General features: G+C 39.0%; 1 protein-coding gene across 1 annotated transcript; it reads right to left on the reverse strand.

Annotated features, from left to right (window-relative positions):
• Positions 1–4,589: 4,589 nt before the first annotated feature.
• Positions 4,590–12,604, reverse strand: LOC135480431 (leucine-rich repeat-containing protein 58-like). The gene is made up of 3 exons (XM_064760264.1): positions 11,938–12,604; positions 8,573–8,976; positions 4,590–8,102 (listed from the first exon to the last, which is right to left on the reverse strand). Exons 1-3 carry the CDS (start codon positions 12,429–12,431, stop codon positions 7,912–7,914), a joined length of 1,089 nt encoding a protein of 362 aa, XP_064616334.1. The 5' UTR covers positions 12,432–12,604; the 3' UTR covers positions 4,590–7,911.

Genomic DNA, 12,604 nt, shown 5'->3' on the forward strand with positions numbered 1-12,604 from the left:
ATGTTATTGTTTAATGTCATTGATTTATTGATTTTCTTTTTAAAATAGACTGTATTCAGAAAACCTATAAATGGTAATGGAATGGAGCAAGCTGCAATGTTTATTTTACTGAAAAATTTTGAGCTATATTTCAGTTTAAAATTTAGATTTCGTAATAATCCCAGATATCCACATTTTACATATAATATCTGAATGTGAGTTCAGTTTTATAACTGGAATAAGTTGCGAAGCAGACGTCTACTTGTTCTCTTGTGCCATGGAGAACTGTCGCAGATGTCAAATGCTTTTACGACCTTATGTCTTATTGGAACTAGACACGCTGAAACTGTTTATGTCAAGAGGAGCTTTTCCTGGGGAGATATCTGAGTGGTCATGTCAGGGAAGAGAGAGAAAAAGGACCTAGAAAAATACTAGATCTTTGCGATTTGTAAAATATCTTTCAGATGCGACTTGTCATATTTGTAAGTTAAAATTACGCATACTGAAAGACATAACGTCAAAATGAATTTCAAATCCGCTTTTTGACACTAGTGTGTAGTGTAAATGTTGTATTGTGGTTCAACTGGTTCGAACTTCAAAAATAGAAAAAATCTATTCATTTAAATATTTTTCTCAGTGGAATGTGCTTATAGCAGAACTATAAATACGTTTTCACATTTCGTTGTCCTATTGCAAAAATGCTGCAGTACTTTAACAGTTTTGATTTTCGTAACAGATTGTTTCACTTCGACCATATTTGTGTTTGATTGAAGAAAAGTGCATTTGGCTTTGTGTAGTGGTACTTACAACTGTGTTGCAGGACCTGGTCAAGTAAGAGCGCCCAGCGTACGTGAGTTTCAGGAGCCGATTACCTATCCTGACATTGGTAGACTTCCTCAGGGTTCATCGGACCTTAGTTACAATAACATGTTAACGACCCTCCTATGACCGTTTCAGCAGTCTAACGTTCGTTGAAGACCATTTGTCTAAAACTTGTCCAAAGAGGTTTGCCCATTAAATTGATTGCTATGAATTTCTTGGGCATGTCATTAAACAGCAATCAAAACGTCAAAGTACTGTATTGAGTTTGCCACAGAAATGACAGACGCATTTATAAAGTTCAAGGCAAGAACAGCACCGGTTTCAAGGTTGTGTTGAAACCGGTGACAAATGAAAAACAAAAAAAAGGGCAAAAGTTGATATTTTATTTACACCGACCGACTTTATGCTGCGTTACACATGATTAATATATAAAGTGGCCAGATTTTAAAGTGTTGCCTGACTTGTGCGAGCTTAGAGCTTAGTGTATTGAAGCACACGCTGAGAATTACACTCACACCAATGCCTTGTTGTCGCTGTGACACCCATTTCAACCGATATTTGCGCTCAAAATAGTGTCATCATCAACCATTACCCATTATGTCAATTTAATAGCTTAAATATGACAGTGTAAACGCGATATGTACATAACTAGGGTCGTGTATCGTACTGATAAGGTAACCTAGGGTGACAGAGACTACAACACATTCTCATGAAATCTACTATTTATTACAAACACTTCACAATATTCTCTGCTTAGGCTGATGTATGAACTTCACCTACAGTTCATAACGACGCCACAGTGTGCTGTAATTTGTGAGAAAGCAGACAAGCATTATTTATGCTCAATAGTTGAGCTAGAATTACTGGCATATAGACTTATAGGCAGGAAAAGGGTTTTACTGATGTAATAAGCAAGATATTTGCAACATCATGTTCAAGAAACGCACATTAAAGATAGGCTATGTCCTCAAATGCGACAAGGTTTCCATCGTGATCACGTGTTCAAGTAAACCGTTACACCTGGTATAACCCGTAACGCTAAAGTTATAGTCGATCACTCATGTGGCGTCATTTCGAATCTTCGAATCTAAGATATCCCCGTTTGGCAATAGAGTACAACATATACTGACCAAATGTTAGATGCATAATAGCTGCATTAACTGACCAAATGTTAGATGCATAATAGCTGCATTAACTCTGGTAGGTTTTCCTTCCCTTTGCTTTGTCTCGTATAATATAAGCTTCTGTATACTTTAGTACAGTTACAACTTTTCTTTCATTTTCCTTTCCGTATCGTTCAGTATTAACTATCGGTAGTTATGATGCAGTTAATGGAAAGACCTGGGTGCTGTACTACTCGTAATGTGAGATACCTTCAGCGCCTTATTTCAAACAAGCGTTGCAGATTTGTTGCAAAACTACCACCTGTAAAGGAGAGGTAGAAACACCATACCGCCATCGGAGTCATTGTGACTATCGGGTTCCACCTTCCATGGATCGATGACACCACGCTCGTCTGTTAGGGAAGGGGCGCAACTTTGGGAAATCAATAGTATACAATGATTTATTCCCCTTATTTGTTAAGCCAACGTTTATACTACTATCCGTGAATATGCTCCACATATGCTTTACGCTGCTGTTAGTACTCGGCATGCTTGCTTTTTCGACCCTGCAATATATAAGAAGTGGCCAAGCTCGGATCCCACCACCTTCCCAATTAGACGCTTTCTTCGCCAGGCACATTTTTACAAGGCGATTTCTTCACCAGGCATTCTTTTCCTCCACAAGACGCTTTCTTCGCCAGACACATTCTCAACGCGACGATTTCTTCACCAGACAATTTTTTCCTCCACAAGACTTTTTCTTCGCCTGACACATTCTCCACTAGACGATTTCTCCACCAGACAATTTTTTCCTCCACAAGACGATTTCTTCACCAGGCATTCTACACACGACGATTTCTCCACCAGCCAATTTTTTCCTCCACAAGACGTTTTCTTCGCGATATTCTCCACAAGATACTTTCTCCAGCGGACATAGTTTTCACTTGACGCTTTCTCCACCATTTATCACCAAACGCTTTGTTCACCAGACACTTTCTCATCAAACATATTCTCCGTGAGAATCCCACAGGACGATTCTCCACTGGACATATTCGCCACAAGACGACTTCTCGGAAGGATATAAACCGGGCAATATAGCATGAAGGGTAAGCAACAACAGATTGTGATAGTCGGTCACATGTAACCGGTGTGGCTTCCTCCACCATACAGTTTCTCCACTGTACACATCTTCCATCAAACCAAACTCACATTTTTCATCAGACCACCCTCACATTTTCCATCAGACCACTTACCTTTTCAATCAGACCATTTATATTTTCGATCAGATCAGTTTCACATTGCCCATCAGGCCACGCTCCCACATTTTCCACCAGACCACGCTCCGACGTTTTCCATCATACCACACTCACACATTTCCATCAGACCACACTCACACATTTCCATCAGACCACAGTCTCACACTGCCCATCAGATCAGTCTCACATTTTTCATCGGACAACACTCACATTTTCCATCAGACCACACTCTCAAATTTTCTATCAAACCACTTACGTTTTCAATCAGACCACTTACATTTTCTATCAAACCACTTACATTTTCTATCAGACCACACTCTCAAATTTTCTATCAAACTACTTACATTTGCCATCAGACCACAGTCTCACACTGCCTATCAGACCACACTTTCACATTTTCCATCAGATCACACTCTCACATTTTCCATCAGACCACACGCACATTTTCCATCAGACCACACTCGCATTTTCCATCAGACCACACTCACATCTTCCATCAGACCTCACTCTCACATTTTCCATCAGACCACTTACATTTTCCATCAGACCAGTCTCACACTTTCCACCAGACCACACTCTCACATTTTCCATTAGACCACTTACATTTTCCATCAGACCACACTCACATTGACCATCAGACCACAAACTCACATTGACCATCAGACCACAAACTCACTTTGACCATCAGACCACACTCACATTTTCCATCAGATCACACTCTCACATTTTCAATCAGACCACATCACGCTGCCCATCAGACCACACTCAGATTTTTCATTAGACCACACTCACATCTTCCAAAAACATTGTTTTTGCGGACATATTACGATATTGCCCCCGCCCCCACTGTCCGTTATATCTGTGCCTAATTTGTTTTTTGCCACAATATTGTCTCCTACGGTCTCTATGCCAGCATTGTTTTTTTCTGGTCATGTCACGATATCCCCCCCACCCCCGGGGGTTTTAAGAGCAAGAAGCTTACTTACGTTACAGTATACAGAGATATTTATTTTAATTCTAAGAACTCTCTTACTCATATGTGACAAAATATTAAACATTACCGTTGAAGTTCAAATCTTAAGTCCAGAAATAATAAATTAAGACTATGATTTAAATTTAAAACAGCTTGATCTTTGGACAAATATCAGGCGGTCTCTGTCTACAGTTTTCCGGCCGGGTCCCACCTTGTCGCCAGCTATCCGACGGTCTTTATGCCAACACACACAAACACACATACCGCACCTCAGAAAGGGTTAGTCGATATGTACATGTAGCCACCCTAGTTCAAGAACTAGATTCAATCACGTATTCGCAATTATAAAAGTGAAAAGATCGTGGTAATTTGGCAGGCAATTTGGTTTAGGTCAAATATTAGGCATCTGTCTTCCTTTTTTACCGTTCATTGTTATCATAACAAAACAAAATCACATAAAATAAATCACATTTATTTGATTTTCATTCCTTTCAGTCAAAAATAACTTCATCTTTATACAGCAACTATATCTCCATACAGAGGTAGCTAGGCGTTTGCTGACAGTTTATGTAAACAATACATGACAACTACATGTATAACGAAATCAATACTGAATGGCTTCATTAATTATTCACTTTGATAATATTCCGCTAACAGTAAAATCATTAATAATTAGTTCTAGTATTGACCCTACTGACCGAATTGGCACGTATAATAAATGGAAATACATTAAGTACATTCTACATCATCCACTGCTCTAAAACATAAACACTTTGAAATGGAATGATAAAAAATGACAAAGGAACATGTGGTTCACACTGCTGATTAAACCTACGATGCAAAGCCGCATACCCGTCAAAGAAGTAAACATGTTTCACAATCGAGACACAAACTCTAGAATGTTCTTGCACAACCCCACTCAATTCAGTTTCCTATCCGAAAAACCACATAAAACAGATGCTGGATTTCATGCAAGAAAGTATACGTAGTACTACATGTTTCTTATAAATATTAGTGTTTGGTTTCCACAATCTTACGGTCAGTTACACTTCTTTGGTTTTATCTATTTCAAAGTTGCTTTTCAGCCAATACAGCTGGGCACAGAGCAGATTTCATGCACTGCATACAACTGTACATGCGGAAAATATTTATATTCCTCAATAAATAGACACTGTACATGAAGATCCTCATTTTATTAAGAAAATATATCAGATCACTTGTGCCACATTTTCAGGATAAGGATAACACAGAGCTCAGCTTGAACTGCACAAGGTCCTCATCTTTGTATATATATTCGTTCTGATCAAAATAAATCCATTATACACGAACTAATGTCCCTGATCAGATTAATAGCACAATCACACTGGATGTTTCTGGACGTATGAAAACAATTCATAAATATATATGTAAATCATTTATTAATCTAATGAAGATCAATTATCAATTATGTTCTGATAATTCCATGAGAGAGGTTTTATGCACACTCACAGACAAGCAGAAGAAAACAGAAAGGTTACAACGGTTCCAAGCAAAGCTAAGAATCCAACAAATGCCACAAGTTTAAATATCTAAGAGCAAATTTCTGATGACATCTACTGATAGGCTCGTATACCACTGACAACTAAAACTAATTGGTGAACGGTGTGCTCATGGTATACAGTGCAACAACATTACAGTTCAGAATGAAAGTACAGAACTTTATCCGATTAGTCATTCAGTAATACAGGTATAGCTACCGTCTGTTAAAAGAATCACACTGACAACACTAACACGCCCAAACTGCCAAACTCTCAGAACTGTCAAATATGGTATTCACATGGCTTTTTTGGCTTATTGCTGGAAATCTGGATGGCTGAAAAACAGTACTTTGCTTGATGTAACCTATTTGTCTGACAAAATTTAGGTTTTTATGTCAACGCAACATGGTGATGGGCATAAATTGTCTTGTGAGAATACTCTGTGAACATGATGTTAATGGCAGAAAGAATCCATTGAAAACCATTTACAAAAGTGTTTGCAAGAGTACTTTCCTTCCAGCTTTAGAGAAACAGTACATCATCAAATAATTGTGTGCACATACAAACTGGGGAGTCTGAAAATATGTTCACTGAAGATTATAGATAACACCAATAGATTATCTTTGAGAATTATGCTTCATAATATAGGGATATTATGTTGCTGTACAGATTATGAATAATTTGTTTAGCATTTGCAACAAAGCATGGCTTTGGACTTATGTCGCCATGCAGCAGTTATTTATTAACATCAAAATTATTTAGACAACATTTCCACGCCTTTGGGCACAAGTAAAATGGCAAATGTTCAGCTATCCATGGTCTCGCGTGATATGAGTGAATGTCAACCTACATGTACGGCCATTGTACATGTAAGGGACTTAAGGAAGATTTGTTTTGCACTGGGTGATCTCTCAAAAACAAAAATAATAATATTATTATTATCTAACGCTTTTACAGGAAAAGGCCTAAAAATTAAAGCAGGCATCATTTAATAGACTAGTTAAAACGATGCATAAATATACTATCATTTGTTTTGTTTAGATTTTTGTGAAGAAAGATAACGTCGTTCAAACGTTTGAATTCTAATGTGGGCTTTATGGACATTACCATCATAGTTTAGGAACTCTGACGTCCCAGGAAGATTTTCCAGCTCAAATCACGACCCTGAGTGTTGGAATAACTCTTTCTACCCATGACTAAAAGATTACTGAATAATGTTCGCAAGAATTCCTTCCTTATGGTCAACACCAGAACAAAACCGTATGAACCTTACTTCATATTTTAGCTTTCTGTTACTTTAAATGACATAAAAGAAGTGTTGACAATTTCAAAGGGAGTTCTCAATAAACAACCCCACCCTCTCTGACATAAAGCTCAAATATGATTTTATACAATACTTTAGTGCAAGAAGAGGTTATGACTACCATAACTAAACAGGTCATTATGCATATAAATGTAGATTGGAATTTTAGCACCACTTCAAACATTTGGGTATTGCTGTAAATAGAAAAACATTAAAACATTTTAAAGGCACAAATCATTGGTTAAGCTTAATTCCAATTGACAGATGAATAAACACGTAAATGCATGTTGGCAGCATAAAGTTAAAACCTGATGGTGACGGTAAATTGGCACCCCATTTATCTCAATGCATATGATTACCTTGTAGAAATTACCCCAGATTACCCAAGTGTACATGTATCCAAAAGTGCCTCTGTAGGGCTTCTACATGTGGAGTGAGTGAGTGAGTGCTTGGGGTTTAACGTCTCTACATGTGGAGATTTTAATGTTCCATACACATTGAAATATACAGGTTTAGCATGATAGACTAAGTTTAACAGTTAACACAGTTGTCATACTGAAATACCTGTAACCATTTACATGTACATCTATGATGCACTGAAAGACTATTTGACCATTGCAGGGGAACCATGCTCCTCATTGAGCATGTCTCAAACCAATCTGCTGCATAATGAGAACTTTGTGGATCTTCTGTGCATATCCAAGGAGAACTGTGGATCTTTTGTGCACATCCAAGGTGAACTGTGGATCTTTTGGGCACATCGAAAGAGAACTATGGATCTTCTGGGCTAAGGAGAATTTTTTGGATCTTCTGTGCCTATGGTATCCAAGGAAAACTTGCAGTTCTGTACACGTTAGGCGAACCTAGTGGCTAACCCAGGAAAGCTTTTTGTCTTCTCCAACAGAAGTTTGTGGATCAGTAGTGTTTATCCTGGGAGACGTATGTGGATTTTAAATGTTTACCCCAGGAGAACCTTGCGGATCTTCTGAGAGGCGGAGTCATCATCATCTGTGTCTGACTCACTGGCCTGTACTGACGGGTGAGCTGCTGTACACTGCGGGGAACATAGGTACTGCATCAATGGGATCCGGTATTTTCCACAGAAGTCCACAAACTTCACATGCTCCACTCGGGCTGAGAAATACACCCCTACAAACAAATGCAAGACTGAATGAATGAATCAGTATGGCTTAACGCCACTGCGGTAATATTTCAGCCATACAATACAAGCTTGAAAGTAAGTCATGTAATATAACGACAAAAATAAATAAATAAATATTGATAAATAATATAAATAACTAAATATATACAACCTTCAGGTGAACAGATCTACAGGATTTATCAATTATGTACATGTAATTCTTCTATTAATTCCTGCCTTCCACCACTTCATCATTATGTGTGCCATATTTCCAATCTGCATGTTCACAAAAGCAAAACAATGTCCCTTTTATTTTATGTCTGTATAACCAATAATCCTAATCAAAATTTGAGAGCGTTCCCAAATAATAATTAGGATAATAATTAAAACTTTAATAGTGCCTGCATGTACATAACATCTGATCATGTATTTTAGTAGGTACTTCTATGGGAGGACAACTCTGCTGTGTCTGTCTTACCTTTACATTTTGGGTTGACACATCTATGGGCACTCTCCAGATAGTGGAGGAGGTTGCCTGGCAGGTCGTGGTGGGAGTACTTAACCTTTTCAGATTTGATGGTGCGGCCAGAGAGTTCCAGCAAGGAGGGCGGGTTGTGCACCATCTCCTGGACAAACTTCATAATCAGTGGGTTGTTTCTCAGACTCAGTTCCACCAAGTTCAAGGAGACAATCTCTGGAGGGAGTGTTGACAGGCAGTTGTTGTGGAGACTGAGTGACTGGAGGCGGCGCAGACTGACCAGGGTAGGGGGCAGACTCTGCAGCTGATTGTCACACAGCACTAGGCAGGCCAGGTTCTGTAGCTGACCCACCTCAGCTGGAATCCCAGACAACTGGTTACCTCCCAAGTACAGGTTCTGCAGTCTGTAACAAATCAGACATAAAAAGTGGTTAGTGCTTGACAGGTGATATTGCAGTCTACACAACTGAACATTTATAGTTTAAATCTCGATAAAGTTAACAAACGTTGTATGAAAGTGAGGCATTAAATTTCACTCAAATGACAGTGGTCATGCAGGTTTATGGGTGCCCAGAGCTCACCACTGAGCTTCGCCAGACACAGTACTTGACAACTCTATTAACTTAAAGCCCCAGTAGAGACGGCAAGAGTTTGATTCAAACATGGCACAGGATTTAAAATCGGACAAATCTCGACACAATGAATACAATTAATCATCCTGGAAGTCATGAGTTGAACTACATGTAATCTTTGATTGTTTCATTGCTTTACATGTTAACGGACAAGACCTACACATGTACAATACACAGTACTTTTCACCACACGGGTATCAAAACATCCTTTCTACTCAGTTGCAACCTGACCAAGCCCACGAGTTAGTAAGTCTAACGGAGTGCGGGAGTGCATGAGTGAGTGAGTGAGTGAGTGCTTGAGGTTTAACGTCACACTCAACAATTTTTCAGACATATGACGACAAAGGAATCCTTGGGGTATATGTAATGTACCTCCTTGTTGCAGAATGTATTTCCACTGCTCTTTTATCATGTGCTGCTTCACTGAGACGCCTTAGCGAAGGCAAGTAAGCCGCCCCGCCCAAGCCATTATACTGATATGGCTCAACCAGTTGTTGCTCTATCCCTTTCATGCTGAATGCCAAGCAAGGAAGTTACAACTTCCTCTTTTAAGGTCTTAGTTGTGACTCCATCCAGGATTTTACCTTGGATCTACCGCTCCAGAAGGGGACACTCTACCAACTGTGCTATCGCCACCAGCTGTGAATTATCACACTGATGTACCACATGCTTAACTTGTATTATACAACACAGAACCATATGGTTGACATGTCTATGATTCAGCTAGATACATGTACACAGTCGTCTGTTCACACCCCAAATGTGTGACACCAATCCTAGTGTTATACAGTAAGAGTTCAGGCTACAAAACCAGAGAGACTCTACATTTTGTCTCAATGATATGAAAGGTGTAAATATCAAATCAATACACTTCTATGTCAAACACAAATAGTTTGTCATACTTCATATGGAGGTAATGCAGAGCTGATGGCTGGGTTTTCATAACTGATGTGCTACCCTGTGAGCTTTATGTGGCTGATCTCATATAGCTGACCCACTGACCCTGTTACAATTAATGCTAGAGACACATATACTGTCTGCAAATTTAGACCAACAGCATCCTGGGACAAAGAAACATGTCATATCTTGTTACAAAACCAACCTGCCTCATGCCCTCCTGGGCTCCTACATGTACAACACTGACCCAGATAATATGTTTACAGGATAATTCACCACAGCCCATCAGGGGCACACTGTTTGCAACCTCAGTACAGATGTACTAGGTCAGCTGATTCATATGTACATACAGGTATATTCCAAAAGGTTACAACCTACTTAACTGTGACTGACATGCACATGAACGGAAAACCAGCACCCAATTTATCTGGACATTATCAAATAATATTGATACCATGTATGTATCATAATAATATGAAAAACCAAACACTACCTGTGCCTGTACCCTCTTGTATCAGAGTTGGAATTTTAACATATTATACTCTGTTGTCCTGCACTTGGGCAAGAAGCAGCCTTGTCACGAGGCCTTTCCCAGCTAGGAGAAATGGAAAATAATGTTGGCCAATGTCAAAATCATGAACAGCTAATATTATAAAATATTATGTACATCTGTTGAAGAAATTAATACTCAAATAAGTTCAAGGCCGACATTTATCTGTGGGTAACCTAAGTGCATTTCTTCATTTCATATCCTGCACAAAATCAAATGATGGTATAGAAAGATTATTCCGCAGAAAAAAAGCTGGTGCTACTTGAACACAGATTTGAAAATTTTTCCGAAGAAAATAACAATACACCTCAGATAAACTTACAAAATTTGGACATTTCATTAGCATCAAATCACAGACACTTGTAAGGTCAAAAGCAACTGGTCTAGATCTTAATCCCAGGTGCCACAAACCAGGATTTGGATAGCCAATCTTTTCACCTATGTGACCTTACTCAATGGGGCTGCACTCGGATAAGCTCAACCCCAACCTTGACACCTTGACAAAAAGAAAGGCACAGTTCTAAGCCAAAATACATGAAGCCTGCAATGATGGATGGAGTTGATGAGCCTGAGCTCTAGGACAACTATCTGTTGGCCTAATTCAGTCACACAATCACAATGGAGCACCTGTTCACCAGAGCTATGGGACCATAAGCAGCTTGTACCAATAGGTCTATTTGCATAACCTTCATTTTCCACCCTACTAACATGTGCTTGCAAATGATATCATATCACATTTGAGTACATGGTGACACCCATAGAAAGAAGGCTATAGTGCAGGCTACTGTACAATAACAAATTTTGCTGTACAAACAGAATTGCTGTCAAGGCAGAATCTGACCCTAGACTCCTAACTATGAAGCGAACATTTTAAGCACTGTACATGTATGTAAATTAATGTACATTTCACATACATTTTACATATAGTACAACAGATTTCATGACATACAGCCTGTAGCATTATTGTCATCTTAACTAAATGAGCCTTTTCCTTATGAATGTCCTGACTCAAACATCAAAATGATATACATACATTCCTATGTTAGGAAATTGTACAGATCACAAGGCCCTAGAAGCTAATAAGGCCAATAATGTGTTGTTCCCTAAAACAGTTACACAACAGCTCCACCAAACATCTCCGAGCTGATATTTCTTTCTATATATATATATATATATATATATATATATATATATATATATATATGGGACAGGGGACATCATTTGATTATCACAGTGAACAAACCATCAGTATCAAACCTGCACATCGTCACAAGCCAAATCCTCACCTTGTCAAATGTTTCACCTCACTGGGTAAAGATTTCAAACAGTTTTGTCCCATGTACAAACTCCGCAGTCTTGAGAGTTCTGTGATTTGTATAGGCACATCAATGAATCCGTTGCCACTGAAATTCAGGATTTCGAGGGCCTGCAATGAACCGAAATCTTTCGGAATAGATTCTGTATCTAGCAGGTTATTTTTGGCCGACAATGTCCTAAGAAAAGACAAACTACACAGCTCCGAGCTGAGATGTGACATTTGATTGTTGCTCAAGTCCAGTGTGATCAAATTTTTGAACATTGCGATTGATCGAGGAAGCACAGTGATAGAATTGTGATCAAGCTGAAGACTTTTCAGTTGGTGTGCACATGGCATGAGAAACTCTGGTATCGCGTCCAGTTCGGAAAATGACAAATCCTCTGCGTTTTCGCCATGAAATTCACTGTCAGACGAACTACAGCTGCTCAAGCCGTCCAGTGACATGGAGCCCGGCGAGGCCATCGCTGATCGAACAAGGCGTTACTTGCTATCTCTCTCGTACACAATTCACTTACTAGTGAAGGCCCAAGGTAATGGTCAAAATGCTACTCTATTCAACACTCCGGCTGTGTCAATGAGTTGTTGCACTGTAAGAATAAATACAATACTTAAGAGCACGACACAGAAGACCGGCT

The sequence above is a fragment of the Liolophura sinensis genome, chromosome 1 (assembly GCF_032854445.1).
Source record: "Liolophura sinensis isolate JHLJ2023 chromosome 1, CUHK_Ljap_v2, whole genome shotgun sequence".
Lineage (NCBI taxonomy): Eukaryota > Metazoa > Mollusca > Polyplacophora > Chitonida > Chitonidae > Liolophura > Liolophura sinensis.

Excerpts from the sequence above, each read along its gene's own strand:
- LOC135480431 (XM_064760264.1), bottom strand. The coding sequence starts at position 12,431 with ATGGCCTCGCCGGGCTCCATGTCACTGGACGGCTTGAGCAGCTGTAGT. Across the intron at positions 8,977-11,937 it reads GAGGTGAAACATTTGACAAG|ACTGCAGAACCTGTACTTGG; the intron begins GTGAGGATTTGG and ends GATTTGTTACAG. Across the intron at positions 8,103-8,572 it reads TGTCAACCCAAAATGTAAAG|GGGTGTATTTCTCAGCCCGA; the intron begins GTAAGACAGACA and ends ATTTGTTTGTAG.